At 56.3% G+C, this 15,302-nt stretch overlaps 1 protein-coding gene across 1 annotated transcript in view; it reads left to right on the forward strand.

The window, feature by feature from the left end:
* DPP6 (dipeptidyl peptidase like 6) overlaps window positions 1-15,302 on the forward strand; it is a 223,780-nt gene that overhangs the window by 115,435 nt on the left and 93,043 nt on the right. Inside the window, exon 6 of the mRNA XM_036425830.2 lies at window positions 4,475-4,527. Within this exon, the coding sequence (XP_036281723.1) occupies window positions 4,475-4,527 (53 nt within the window). The remainder of the gene's footprint in view (window positions 1-4,474; window positions 4,528-15,302) is intronic.

The raw sequence follows: 15,302 nt of genomic DNA on the forward strand, positions 1-15,302 counted from the left end.
TTCTCTCCGTGCTGCGCTGTGTACACTGCGCTCCGCTCTGCATCCGGTTATTAATTTCCCTGTAATGATGTTTAATCTGGTCTATCCTGGCCTATTAGCGTTTCACTCCGGGGATCCGTTTGTAATGTCCAGAAATGCTCTTTGGCTGTTTAAAGCCTTGGGTGGCGGTTTGTCTGTTTCCGGTCCTCTCTCCTGGCCTGCGGGTGTGATTGTTTATGACTGATGTTTGTGGAGGGCTCTTCTTCGGGGACAGTGCTTCGTGGGGACCCAAGAAGGTGGCGTGCAGGGGCCCTGGCTGCCGCCACCGGCGTTTCACTTGCCTGCACTGTGCTTGTGCTCAGTTCTCCAGAGACTCGCTGACAGCTGATGGTGCAACCAGGACTCTCACTGCATCAGATGGTGGCCCTCAGCCCGCACTGCCCAGAGCCCTGGCCCCACAGCAAACGGCGTGGCCCCTCAGGGCGGGCAGGTAGAAGTTTCTGGCCCCGCTTTCAGGGACTTAGTTCATATGTGGGCGCTGGATTTTTCAGGATCAGTTTCAGCTCATGACCTCATCGAGGCCAAGGCAGCCCCTGCCCTGTGAGGGCGCTAACTCCTCAGACCTCACTTGAGCCCGCCTCAGGCCCGACACCCCTTCGCTGCCCTGGCTTCAGCCCAACTCCGTGTTACTGTCATGATGTCACCTTCCTTTGGGCCCCTGGAGGCGTCCCGGCTCCAGGCTCTGTTTTCCAAAGCGCCAGGATGCAGCAGCCTTGCGTCTGAGGGGAGGGTCCTCTGCCTGCGTCACAGAGCAGGTCGTGGGGGCCAGTGACCCGCTAGGAGCTGTCCCGTGGGCGAGCCTCACAGGACCACCTGTCGGCCGTGGCTCTGACCCTCCACACCAAGGGCTTCAGGAAGACAGGCCTCTCCGAGGCCACGGCCTCCTGTCCCCAGGGACTGCTTTGTAGCCGCCAGTCATGGTTCAGACACAGAGCTCCTGTCGGTTTCTCAAGTGCACTCACTTCTCTGTGTTTGTGGCATAGCGTGTTCTCCTCTGCTCTCGAGTCCTGGCGGTGCCTTCCTATGCTCCTGCATCACCACAAACATGCTTGTGCACACTCACACATATGTGCACACATGTGTGCACAAGTATGTGCACATAAATACATACACAGTGTACTCACACATGCACATACATGTATGTGTGTGCATTGTATATTCTCATGTGTACACGCATGTACATGTATTGGCATAGGCACTCGCACACATGCACACGTGTGTTAGCTTTCATGCACACACTAGCATGTGGCATGGCACTCTGTTCACCTTCAGCACAGAGCACACGGAGTCCACACTCTGCGGGGTCGCCCCGCCCTCGTCCCCACAGCGCTCCTCCGGTGGGTGCCCCAGGCCCGGGGGTGATCTCCGCCGAAGGCAGGGCCATGCTGCTTTTCTGGAGTCAGGCCCGTGGGTTCTCTTCCCCGGGCTCCCCGGAATCGTTACGCTTTCCACGTTCTCTTCGGAAAGCAGAAGCGCCTTGGCCTTTGCCTTCCACACCAGTCACAGCCGCGCAGACCGACGCGCTGTCCGCTCAGGGCTCTCCGATGGAGCAGCTCCGTGTGCGGCTGGTGCTGGGCGCTGAGCGCGCACTCAGGAGCCAAACAATCTGCCCCGAAGAGAGAGGAAGCCCTGCTCGGACCGAGGGCTCCTCATACAACTGGAGGGCGATGTCTGTGACGGAGAAAGAAGCAGCACACTGAGGCCTGGGTGAGCGGTGCTGACATGAGCTGCTGCCGGAGACTCTTCGCCGACGTGTTCAGCGAAGGACAGGGAGGCAGGAAGCGCTCCGCCCAGAGCCAGGCCACGGGCCGGAACAGCGATGAGCGGGATCCTGCGGGGCGGGGGCGGGGTGGGAGCAGCCAGGCCTTCCAAGAGGCGAAACCACCAGCTGTGCTCCTCGAACTTAAGAACTTTTTTGGAAAACTGGGTATTCTAGGCGGAAACGGGAGTTGAGGTAGAAATCCCAGGGATTGCAAATGATTTCTGTACTTTAAAGCTGACGGTGTGAGTCTCCTCTATTGCAGCTTTTGCCTGGATTGTTAGATTAGTTGCTAGTTTCTTACAGTAGGAAAAACAAATTCATGCAAACGAGGGAACAATGAGCACTTCGTTTACGTCGAGTCTTTTCCTAATCATTGTGTTATGTCACAGAAGCTGAGCTCTTTACTTTTTACTAAATATTTCCATGTGCACCTAATTACTTGGCGCCCTCTAGACCCGTGGTTTACAAACTGCGGCTCTCAAGCCACATGCGGCTCTTTGGCCCCTTGAATGTGGTTCTTCCACAAAATACCACAGCTTGGGTGAGTTTATTTTGAAGAAGTGGCGTTAGAAGAAGTTTAAGTTTAAAAAATTTGGCTCTCAAAAGAAATTTCAATCGTTGTACTGCGGTTCGGTCCAGTCAGGGCACAGGCCCAGGTTGCGGGCTCGGTCCCCAGTGTGGGGCACGCCGGAGGCAGCCATCAATGATCCTTTCTCATCAGTGATGTGTCTCTCTCTGCCTCTCCCTTCCTCTCTGAAATCAATAAAAATGTGCTTTAAAGAACACAAGTGGGGTTCTGAGGAAGCAGGAGGCACACGTAGGGTGCTGCCTTCCTGAGGCCTCTGCTCCCTGCGCTGCCCTCCCAGGCCTGGCAGCTGGCTCCCTGCCGCAGCACAGCCATGGCGCCTGGGGCGGCCCGCCGGTGCCCTATTTCCCCAATGGCAAAGCCAAGAAATGGCTCCTTTCACAGCCCCTTTGAGCTTTCGCTTCTCCGTAGGTCTTCCCTCGCCATCCCAACCTCTCACAGACCACCTCCCTCTCTTCCTTTTTACCCTGTGGGTTCCAAATCTCAGGTTCTTTCCTGCCTGAGCTGTGCTCTCCCCGTTAACCTTCCCTTCGTTCCCAGGAGCAGACCCGATCCCATTTCTTTTTAAAACGTGTTTTCCGTTACAGTTGCCTGGAATGTCACTTTGGGTGGGTGAAGTGTGTGCGCAGTGGCTAGATGACCTGTCTGGCTTCTCTCATCATCCATGCTAACCCTAACCCTGCCAGTTAGTGGTTCTCTCTCGTCATGTTTTATTCCACTTCATCTCTCATCACACCCATGCAGACTCTCCTTCTCTCTGCCTGGCGATACAGACGGGGGTTAGAAATGGCTGGTGGCTCATCTTCCCATTGCCCTGGCAAGGTTATTCTAGCTCTAGTGGCCCAGTGCACGGGTCCGTGCACATTGGAAGGAAATGAATAAGAGGAAATATTTTAATAGTGCTATTCACCCTTTCTCTATAATAGAAGAAGTGTCAACCAAATTCACGATCGACAATGATAGAACAAAACACACGTGGGTGCTTGGCGCCAGTGAGAGCTTTATATGTATCACGCATGCGCGAGTCACCTTAGCCTCTTACAGATATAGACATCTCCCTTTTTCTCACCGGCTCCTCTGTGGATATGCAGTTAGTGTCCTGAAAGAGTGACGCAGAAGGAGGTGTCTCCCCTTTGCTTGGGAATGGTGGCACCATCGGAGAATACGTTGATTCTGGGTGAATTAAAGAGATAGGCCTTCAACCAAGAATGAGAACATATGTCGCCCTGGACGGTGTGGCCCTGTCATTGAAATCTTGTCCCATCAGTGTTTCTCTCTCCCTCTCCCTTCTTCTCTCTCTAAAATCAATTAAGCAAGTATATTTTTAAAAAGAAAGATAGCATAGTCCCTTACTTTGCATACTTACGGCATCTGTTGGTGTCCTGACTTATCCAGTCCACAGCCATCACCCTGGACTTACAATGGAGCACCAAGAGGTCCACCAGGGTGACAGAGGCAGACTCAGATCAGTTCTCCCCGGGCTGGACTTAAACTCCTTCCGACCCCAGTTCCTGGTCCCCAGTTGCTCCCCCTATGACACACGCTTCCCAGGAGACCTCTCTTCCCTGACCTGCATCCCTCCCTGTCCTTGGGAAAGCAGCTGGGATGCCTCCGAGCACTCCCCCCAGGTGCCTCCTCAGAAGTAGCATAGGAGGGGGGAGGGGCAGGTCTGGGGCGGTTGAGAGGGCAGCTCTGGTTGGGGTGCAGGACTGGGAAACACTGTTTGGGTGGTTTTGTTACTTTTGATTTGGAAGCTGCAATGAGGGCCGCTGTGGAGTTTGCCGTCATTTGCAGAAATCTCCCCAAGTATGTGATGAGAGTCTCTGGCGGCATTTCCTGCAGCGGGAAACCCTGGCCTCCGATGCCATCACAGACCAGGTGGCTTGGAGATGACCAAGGGATGGAACAGACTAACAGGACGCACCCACTAACCTGAGTCAGTGCAGAGGCACTGCTCCCCGGCTCCGGCTCCCGGCCCCTGGGGAGGGCCATGGCCGTGGAGTCGCGGTGTACAGAGATCTGAAAGCCATCCTGGTCCCAGCCTCGGTCTCACGGCTCCTTTTCTGTCTGTTTCTTTTCCGTTTCAGATTCACCAGCACTCCTACACCGGGTACTACGTCCTGAGCAAAATCCCGCACTGGTAAGACTGCTTCCTCTCCTTTCGCTGAGAAACCTGCAGAGCCGTGCTGGCCGCACGGGCTGGGCGCTTAGCTCCTCGGAACTGAGGGCAGAGCCGCGGGGGTGCTGATGCTGCAGGACCTCTGGGCCCCGGGAACCCACAGGGTCAGGGGTCACCGAGGCCAGCACCTGCCCCTGGCAGCCTCCGTCCCCAGCAGCGCCCAGCCCGCCGGCCTCCCTGGGCCCTGCTGCTTCCTCACCAGCTGCAGGAGGGGGCGGGGCCTGGCAGCAGCTGATGAATGCTCTCTCACATGAGGGTTTTTCTCTCTCCCTCTCCATTCCTCGCTCTCTCTCTAAATCATAAAAGCATGTTTGTTTTAAGGATGGATGATTGGGGGCCCAGCGTGTGTGCGGGAAGGAAAGCCGGAGAGCAGCGTGGTTTGGAAGGCTCGTGTGGGCAGACCCCGCAGCACAGGAGCCATCCTCGGAGCCCACCCTCGGAGCTCACGGCGGGAAGGCCGGGTCCGGGTCCGGGTCCGGCTCAGGGAGCCACAGGGAGCGGCCGCCTGGGAAACGGTCACGGGCCTGGGAAAGCGGACAGGATGGTTTTTACAGTTTTCATCTCTATTCTGCTCCTCCTCCTCCTTCCTCCTCCTCCTCCCCTATCCCTATCAGTCCTCCCACAACTCGCCCCCCTCTCGTTCCTCCACCTTCCTCCCTCGCCCCCTCCCCCGCTCCTGAGCGCCTGTGGGAAGGAGAGGTGCTTGGGAAAGGGTCCAGCACCGGAAAGGCTGGCCGTGGGGTGTAGGTTCCCATGAAGGTTCCAGAGGAGGCCTCCCCTTTCCCCCAGACATGTAAACGGACAGTGCGGTGTCACAGGGCACACGGGTACAGCCGCCATCTGCCGCCCGCGCTGCCTGGCTGGGGCAGAGCGTGGCATGGCCTTGGGAGACATACGGGAAATGTCTTCATCGGGAAGCATGAGAGATACGTGTAGGACGCAGCGAAAGTGGTTCCTGGTTTCTGTTGAACTGGGAGAAACCCAGCCCGAGGACTGAAGATGGCCGCGATAGAGCAAATAGAGTGTCCGCGGGCGTTTTTCTCCTGAAGCACACGCCCGTGTCCCCACGGAGGAGAGCCACGCTGTTATTTTTCAAGCAGATACACATCCGAAAAGGTGGCGGCGGGCAGAGTGTAATTAAGCTGGAGATTTATCTGCCCTGCTGGGAGTGAGAGAATTTATGGGAGCTGATGGCTCTTCTGGGCCCTTTAGATAAATCTGTAAAACTCAAAACTGCAAGCATTTTACGCTTAACTCGTGGCGCTGATGTTTTACTGCCCCGTCAGGACCCAGCTCAAGTGTTTACCAAACCTGTCCTGGCCGGTCCCGCAGTGTTTAGAGTGTCGCCCCCAATACACCAAGGTTGGTGGTTCAATCCCCAGCCAGGGCACATCCAAGAATCAGCCAGTGAAGGCATGGATGGGTGGAACAAGAGGTCTCTCTCTCTCTCCTTCCTCTTCTCCTCTCCTCCTCCTCCTCCTCCCTTTTCACTCTATGAAATCAATATGGTAAATATTTAAAAAGAAGAATGTACCAAATCAGGCCGTACCTGAGGACAACAGGTGACTTGGTTTCAATCTCAGGGTGACAGTCCCCATGGAGAATGAGCTCTGGGTATTTCTAAAACAACCGCAGTGAGAATCATCACTGTCATTCACTGGTTGACGTTCACGCGCCTTCGGAGACAGCCAAGAGGCTGCCCGCGTCTCCGAGCGCTCAGCAGAGTGGCCCACGCCCGCCAGGCTGACCCCAGCTCTCACAGAGCACCCTTGGACACATATAGCCACACAGATCAGCTTCTATGCGCTCATTTGCTTTCTCTCTAAGGACTCAGACACGGAATGGCGCACTATTCCTTGTCATGTTGACCAGAGCAGTGTCCGGTGGGTGAGAAGGTCTGACCCTCCCATTTCTGAGAAAACTGGCACAGCGTCCCCACACTGCCTCATTCCACACCGGCACTCCCGCTCTGTGTTAAAATGAATCGTGTGATCCATTTCAAACATTAGCAAAACCTTTCTGTTAACAAGTCAGTGGGCTTCTGAACTGGGGGAGCCTCTCGGCCTTGGTTTTTGCAATGTCAGGAGCTCGCTGACCCCTCCTAGTCAGAGGGCAGGTGCTCAGCCAGATGGCAGGACCGGGATGCAGAGTGGGCGTGGGCTCCCTCCGGAAAGCACCACTGTCCCTTTAAATACAAACAAGTCTATCAAAGTAGTCACATTTATAAGACTCGAAGCCCAAACACCAGCGGCTTTCCCGGCCTTCTGCACACACAGGTCTGTGCCTTGTTCACGGACTCCCTCCCTCTTTCCCCAGGTCCTTGGCTTCGAGCCAGAGCTGTTTCAGCTGCAGGATGAGATGGTTTGTCATTTACAGCTCCATCTTCCCTCTTACTTTCAGGCTTCCCCACCAGCCACAGAGCAGGGCGGACGGAGTGCCCAGAGCCCTCAGGGTTCGGCTCCTGCCTCTTTGCCAGGGGCAGAGGGATTGGAGAGCAGGCCCTCACACGGGCGAGTTTACAGGTGCTGGTATGGAAAATAGTACAATACAATAACTAATCGGTAACTGTTATGGAATAAACTCTGTGTTTCCATACTGACAGTATGTTTCCGTACTGTCTTTGCCCACTCTGTAAGCACTGAGCCTTTTACGAACCAGAAGGAGGCGCTCTCTGCCCATGTGACCTTCCCCCTCCAGTCTGACCTCTGTCTGGGAGCCGGGCAGGCTGTGGGCCGTGGTGACTAGAGTTAGAATGGCATTCCCGTGACGGCAGCGAGTTTTGTCTACTCAGTGACCTAGAACCCAGGGGTAGGTTTGTCTGACTTTCATACACAAAATTGTATTCTTGTAAGACATATGTCTTTCATGTTTAACATAGGGTTTCACAGTTTCTTTTTTTTTTTTAATATATTTTATTGATTTTGTACAGAGTGGAAGGAAGAGAGATAGAGAGTTCGAATCATCAATGAGAGAGAGTCATCGATCAGCCGCCTCTTGCACACCCTCTACTGGGGATATGCCTGCAACCAAGGTACATGCCTTGACCAGAATCGAACCCGGGGCCCTTCAGTCCCCAAGCTGACGCTCTATCCATTGAGCCAAACCGGTCCTAGCTCACAAAGTTTCTATATCAGAATTTCAACAAAATAAAGCAACCGTCCACAGTGAAGGTCAGAGCCAGCTCAGCGTTCTCCTCGGAGGGCCTGTCACATAGATTCATGGACGTTTTTTGCTTCTTCACATTTTCCTGGCGTGACTCTGCCCCGAATTAGTTTCCCCTTTGGTTTGAGTCCTTTTCTAAAAGAAATGATGTTTGAACGTGTGGTCTCGTGTCTGTTGGCATCATTCTGAAATGGACGGGGAACATCAGGTCCTTCCACAACGGAATCCACTTCCGGGAAACTGGGTGGCCTCGTGGGGCTTGGCGTCTTCGGGGGACACTGTCGCCCTAACTGCACTTACTCACCAGCATTTCTCAGGCACCAACCCAAACTGTGTAAAAATTGTATGTCTTTGGAGTTCTGGTTGATGTATGAAGTTACAGTCTGCGTCTGTGAAAATAATAATCTGAGACGTAGACTCCTCACGTGGCAGGAGGACTGAAGCCCTGAATTTGAGCACCAGTCCATGCGCTGACTTTGGGTGGTGACAGTGAGAGTCTACAAACCTTAGTTTCCGCATTTTCCAAAGATGACCATAATGCCCACCCTCCAGGCACATTATAAAGATTAAGTGGAGTCCAAACTACAGTAGTTTGGTTCAGTGGATAGAGCGTTGGCCTGCAGACTGAAAGGTCCCAGATTCAATTCTGGTCAAGGACATGTACCTTGGTCGCAGGCACATCCCCGGTAGGGGGTGTGCAGGAGGCAGCTGGTCGATGTCCCTCTCTCATCGATGTTTCTAGCTCTCTATCTCTCTCCCTTCCTCTCTGTAAAAAGATCAATAAAATATATTTTTTTTAATAAATAATAAATAAAAGATTAAGTGGAACGATGTATGCAGAAGGCACAGCAGAGTCCTGCTCCGGGTGAGCAGATGTTAATGCTGTCTTCAGTGGGGAGTGTGTGTCCGAGGCCTGGGGTGACCTCAGTGGTAAGTCCCGTCGCAGTCACTTCCCAGGCAGCTCACACCCTCCGGTACGGAAAGGAATGACAGACTATGTCATGAAATCCCCTTTAATAACGTTTCAAAGCTATGGTCGTTCCCTGACACTCAGGTAATGAATTGTGATTTGTCATTTCTCTAAAGAGACCTCTGTAGCTTCAACTATCCCCAGTTCTCATAGTCAATATTCTTATCTAATCTCGATCTTGATCTTTATCTCACCTGCAGTTCATTGTCAGGCATTCTTGTTTTGCCTCCAATGGAAGCAGAAAAGACAATATAAATTAACAAATAATCATTGAAATACCGTACTTAATAGCAAAAGCAATGGCTGCTATTCCTCGGAAGTTCAAAATCTTGTTGAAAAGAAGACACAACCCTAGCTGGTGCAGCTCAGTGGTCAGAGTGTCGGCCCACACACCAAAGGGTCACAGGTTCACCTCCTGGTAGAGGACACGTACCTGGGTTACAGGTTCAATCCCAGACACATGCTGGAGGCAACCAATTGATGTGTCTCTCTCACATCAGTATGTCTTTCTCTCTCTCTCTCTCTCTCTCTCTTCCTGTCTCTTCCTCTCTCTCTAAAAAGCAATAGAAAAATATAGCCTTGAGTGAGGATTAACAAACAAAGAAAAAGAAATATTGTAATACCAACTGAGGCATGGTTCTGTGCCCCAAATGAGTGTTTTAAGCTCTGAGCACCAAAGGAGGGGCTGTGGGCAGGGCTGCCAGGAAGGAGCTCATGAAGGAGACCTGGCTTGCTCGGAGCCTTGGAGTTTTCTGTTCGTTTTTAAGTAGATGGTGAGAAAGGAGACCTTCTCGGTGGAGTAAAGCAGTGGGCAGGCTTGGCCTCTGCCGTGAGCCAGCGCCTTCCTGGAACTAAGGGGGTGTCGGCCTGGCCTCTGAGGCTTGAGACAGGTGGGTGAGCCTGCACCCCATCAATGGGCCTTTGCGGTAAGAACGTGATGTGCACTGGGAGGTGGAAATGGCAGCTGCGGTTCGTTCACACTCCTGGATGGAGAAGGCGGAAGGAAAGGGGCTTATGCGCGACTCAATTAGGAGGCCTGCTGGGAGGGCATGGGGGCACGGGGCTCAGCCAGTGGGGAAACCACACTAATTGTGATCCTGGGGAGCTGGTGTTCTCTTGGAAAATGAAGACAGATTTCCAGGGCTCATAGCCATGTCCCTCTAATTAAATCCTGGGCGCCTGCGCCCCTGTGAGCTAAGCCTGCTGCCTGAGCCAGTCCTAGGAGCGCGATCCGGGGCAGTGATGGGAATTCGCAGGCCCTGGCAGGCCTCTGGCTCAGCGCGCCTCCTTCCCAGCTCCTCTTGTGCAGAATCCCTGGGGACACTGCACCCCCCTTCCACACAGACCCCACGGAGCAGGCAGCTGCCAGAGGCAGCAGGAGCTTCATTTTCTGTAAACCCTGGGAAGTGCCAGCGTGAAGCCACCATGTAGAAGAGAGAGATGTTCTTAAATGGCTCTCAGCGTAACCCCAACAGAGCATGGGGGGGACGGGGGGGGTGGGGCGGGGATCATGCTGCTATGGGAGGGCATGGTTCTCAGCACCCTGACAGCTCCTGGGTCCCCATGTAGGGCCGGTTTCAGGGTTTCCGCCTCTCCCTCCTCTCTGCCATCCCCTCCTCTCTCTGCCATCCCCTCCTCTCTGCCATCCCCTCCTCTCTCCGCCTCTCCCTCCTCTCTGCCATCCCCTCCTCTCTGCCATCCCCTCCTCTCTCCGCCTCTCCCTCCTCTCTGCCATCCCCTCCTCTCTACCATCCCCTCCTCTCTCTGCCATCCCCTCCTCTCTCCACCATCCCCTCCTCTCTGCCATCCCCTCCTCTCTGCCATCCCCTCCTCTTTGCCATCCCCTCCTCTCTCCGCCATCCCCTCCTCTCCGCCATCCCCTCCTCTCTCCGCCATCCCCTCCTCTCTCCGCCATCCCCTCCTCTCTCCGCCATCTCCTCCTCTCTGCCATCACCTCCTCTCTGCCATCCCCTCCTCTCTCTGCCATCCCCTCTGGCTCTCCCCCTCCCTCTTAGCTAGAGAGTGTGCTTCAGCAGCAATCAGATCTGGGAATAGGGTCCCAGTCGACCTCTGCCTTGACCTCGGGCCCGTGCCATCTCGGAGACGTTACAGGGCTTGAGGAGTAACAGGCTGCCTCCGGGGCTGTGCGCCCACAGAGGGACACGCAGGTGGGGAGCTGCTGCGTGGAGGGCCTGCCTGGTGTGTGGGAGGCACCCCAGGCTCCACTCACGGTCAAATTGAATTTGTCACCCCTCGCCTCCCTCCCCGTGCATTTCAACAGAAAGTAAGTTTCAGCCTCAGTGTCAACACTGATGGTTCTGATGGCTTCCTGAGCTCTGAGTTCAAACCAAGGCCGTACTTGCCTGGGCTGTGGCAGAGGCTGCGGTAGGGGGTGTCTGCTGCAGCGAGGGGGAGGAAGAGCAGATGGCGCCCGTCCACGCGGTCCTGCTTCCCTGAGCCACACCAGCCAGGTGTCCATCCATGCAGCACCTGCTCCTGGGCATTCGTCACCATTCATTCACTCCATCTTCCCCAAATCCCCCCCACACACACATGCACACCAGCATCTCCCTGCACCTACACCCGGTACCCCACCTTCTGAGCCTTCACCTCTGAATGTCAACACTCCTCTACAGCCCCCTCTCTCTCCTGGCTCCCAGAGAAGCACACTTCCCATGTCACTCTCGTTTATCTTGCACTAAATTGCTAGTGACCCTGTGCACGGAATGTTTAGACACGTTTCCAGTTTGCTGTGTGACATGTGTTCCCCCCCCTCAGGGTCAGAGCCAGGGCTGAAGGGCTGGACTGCACAGACCTGCGGGAGGAGCGCCCTCGGCCTCATGCAGGGAGCTGCTTCCGCACTCCTCCCGCCAGGACTCCTGCACACCTGCAAGATCACGCACACACACAGCCCGTTTGAAAACGAGGTGAAACATGGAAAATGCACTATTTCCTCAGGCTCCTTGCTGATTCCCTTGAATTGTCTGCAGCCAGGAGATTCCCCACAGGTGTTGGCTGTAGTCGGAGGAAATGGATTCAGTAGCGAACAGTGTTGACTGTGAGAAGATGCGGCCTGGACCCCACCCGGATCAACCACCAGAGAGTGGACGGGTCAGCGGGGTGTAACCTACTCTGAACGTTTCACTAGCCTGGGGGCCAAGGGCCCTGCCCGCCTTCGCTCCTCAGCACTGACGCCAACATTGCAGTTGCGGCTGGAAATCAGCGTCCTGCCTGCACGCAAGCCTGAGCACAGGCCAGCGCAGTGCCGCAGGGGTGGCTGCAGGGTCACTGAGCATCTTCAGCAGCTCCCCTTGCGCAGTCTGTCCCAGGGCCCTGCACAGCTGCTCCTTCCTTTGTCACTGAGCCCCTGAAGGACAGGCAGGGGGGCTGGTTTGTCCTGGAGCTGGGTGGCCAGCCTGGCCTTAGGCTTGGGCTCCACCTAGTGGGCTTGGTGGTGGAGGTGCCGTTTCTATTGTATTTGTGCGTTTTGGGGCTCTGTGCTCGTGGTTTTGCAAGTCACACAAAATCAGTGGCATGCTCGCTGAGCCCCTCCCTCAGGCCTGAGGGTCAGTCCTGATCCCTGAGGTCTGCTCTCGCCTGCTCACAGGCCTTCCCTGGGGAGAGATGCTGGTGGGCTGGCCAGCGCCTGGGGTAGCTGAGCCAGCCCGATGTTTGCAGCCTGGGCTGCGCCTCTGCTCCTGCTGCGAGGAAGTGAGCATCAGTGTGTGCGGGGCCTCCGGTCTGCTCGTTCTGTCTGTACATCCTCTCTCCCGGGCTCCCTGCGCCTGCAGAGGGCTGGACAGGAAGCCCCAGATTGATTTGCCTTGGTGACGTTGGCTTCGCTGGAACATCAGGCGTAGCCTTGGCCGGGAGAGCAGCTCAGGATTTAGACAGGAGGGTGGAGGCTGTGGAGAGGCCAGCCCCCATGGTGGCGTGTGTGCGGTGACAGGTCATTACCATCCCAGAAGACCGCTACCGCCAAGACAGAGACCACAAGCACCCCACTGTGCGCCTCCTGCACCCCGGGCTGTCCCTGCCACCAGCGACTGTCCACCCTACAGTTCTGCCTTTTCTAGAATCTTCTGAACAGAGCCACACTTCTGCAGTCTTGTGCTGCCGGCTTCTTAGCATAACTGCTCTCCGCGTTCACTCTCGTGCGCGGTGCCCGTGCTCATTCTCATCGCTGAGGAGGGTCCCCCACTTGACTGCACCCTGATTCTGTTAGCATCGGCGTCGGGCTTGGAGTGGCTTCCAGCTCGGGCTACGGGAGGAGAGTGCCCCCTCCCACTCCTGGCACATGAAGTTCATGCTGACACATCTTCATTTTCTCGGGTAAAACGCCTAGAGATGGAATTGCTGGTCATACAGAAAATGGGTGTTTAACTTGACCAACTGCCATGTTGTCCTCTGCCGTGCTGGTGCTGTGTCCCTTTGTAAAAGCGCTACCTCATGTGGGGCTCGAGCTTTTACCCCGACGCCCGTCCACCCCGAGGCTGGTGGCCTTTTCTCTGCGCCCCAGGTGGATAACAGGCCCTCTCATCCCTCAAACTCTTCCCTTCGAGCACCACTCAGTGGCGGGCCTGCTGAGGACAGGGGTCAGCTGAGTGGGGCAGGGGCAGGGGCAGAGGCGGCGAGGCTGTGCGCCCGGCCTGGGCGGGTAAGAGGGCTCTGGCCCTGGGATTGGTCCTGCTTCTGGGGCAGATTCTGGGGGATGAGGGGTGGGGGTGGAATTTCTTTTTGAGAATCTCATCTCTGGGAAAGGGCTGGATCCAAAAATGAGCGCATCCAGGGACTTGGTCCTGCGTGGGGTCTGCCTGCTGCTTCAAGGCCAGCGGCAGAGCCCGGAGCCTTCCCCACGCTCTGGCGTCCACCCACTGAGCAGGAAGCCCGTCTTCTGACCTGGCTCCCGGCCGAGCCTCGGCCCCTTCTGCAGGAAGGGTGCAGTCAGCTTCCCACCCCACCCCCAGTTTTATCAGAGCTGGACACCAGCGCCCCGAGGGAGAGGTGGCCAGCTGGCCCTCCAGAGGTGGCAGTGTTCAGAGTATGCCCGCGCACTGCATGCCTGGCCAACACTGGCGTGTTCTGCAGCCACTAAAGAGGACAGTGCAGTGGACAGCACAGTGAGCGGGTGCAGGGTTCGGTGCACGGACACAGGACGCAGGTGCTGGGCTGGGGCTCCCGGCTCCTGGTCTCAGCTCCCTCACGGACCAGCCCCAGCGACCCCAGTGGTCCGTGAGGGAGCTGAGACCAGGAGCCGGGAGCCCCAGCCCAGGGCTCTGTCTGCGTGCAAGGTCATACCTGGCGGGAGCGTTGCCCTTTCTACCCACAGCCCGGTGCCTGGGTGCAGCTGGCGGGCTGGAGCCAGGGGGCGGAGAGCCACTTCCTTCATCGCACCGTGTGGGCGCGTTCCCACCACTGGCCCAAGGCCACGGTGGCTGCATCTCGGCATCTTAACCCTGGGCCCGCACCTGCTGCCAGGGACACTCCTACAGGCTCGGAGAGGCTCGGCTGCCGACACGCCCGCCCTCCCAGACCCCCAACGCGAACAGCCTGACCCGACCGACCTGCGTGTGAGATCACATTTCCTAACGAAGCCTTTGCCACAGCGTCCAGAGCCCCAGCTCCACAGCCGCGAGGGGAGCGCCTGCACACGGGAGCCCCGTGGCCTTGGCCACTGCCAGGGGAGTCCTTCCGTCAGCGCCCGCCTCGTCAGCTTCTCCCTGGGCCTCCGCTGTGTCTCCTTCAAATACCTGCCCCCTCGCCCCGTCCATCATCGAGTGCCTGGGAGCGGAAACCCCTGCCCGGGCAGCAGCCACAGGACACGGTTCTGAGAAAAGACCGTCCTGCCTGATCCTGAGAAACCCAAGGGGCGGCTCTGAGCCAGGCCCACCCTCCCCACCCACCCCCTCACCCCCCCATGGGAAGGATGAGGAGCAGCTGGGGGCGGTCTGGGGTGGGAGGAAGCAGAGGAGGAGTGGGACCCAGTGCCCAGAAGGAGCTATATGAGAAGGGGCGGTTAGGAATACAGGAGAAGGAGCAGGGCGGGGCCTTCTGGAAGGTCACATTCAGTGAGGGCGGTCCTGCTCCTGTTGGAGGGCAGTCCTCCTCCCTCCGCGCCCCACGAGCTCACATGTGAGAGCTACACAGAGTTCAGGGTCAGATCCGCAGGGCCTGTTTTTAAATGGTCTGATTTCCACTGCCTATCACCAAACTGTCTACCGTTTTCCCTCAAATATCCCAGCTGGCTGCTTTCACAACCCTCCTTGGGAGAGATGCCTGAATAGGAAAGTGTGAATTGGTGATGCCTGTCTCTATGAGACAGAAAACCAAGTGGTTTAAGCACGTGTAGCCGGACAGGACCCAGAAACGTGACTGCCCCGTCGGTAATGACACTGGCAAGTGACAGCAGGGGGGCCTGGGACCGTGAGCATTTGGTGACACGGGTCATTGAAGGGAGCCGCCCCCCGGGTCGAGCACCTCCTTTCACTCGGTGTTTCTCCGCTGAAACGTCAGCACTGCCCGTGGTTCCGCTTATTGCCGAACGTCGCAAACTTGAGGAGACATTGTTAGTTAAGAAGCTCAACTCATTCTAAGACTTAACCGA

The sequence above is a fragment of the Pipistrellus kuhlii genome, unplaced genomic scaffold (genome assembly GCF_014108245.1).
Source record: "Pipistrellus kuhlii isolate mPipKuh1 unplaced genomic scaffold, mPipKuh1.p scaffold_m20_p_86, whole genome shotgun sequence".
In the NCBI taxonomy this organism is placed as follows: domain Eukaryota; kingdom Metazoa; phylum Chordata; class Mammalia; order Chiroptera; family Vespertilionidae; genus Pipistrellus; species Pipistrellus kuhlii.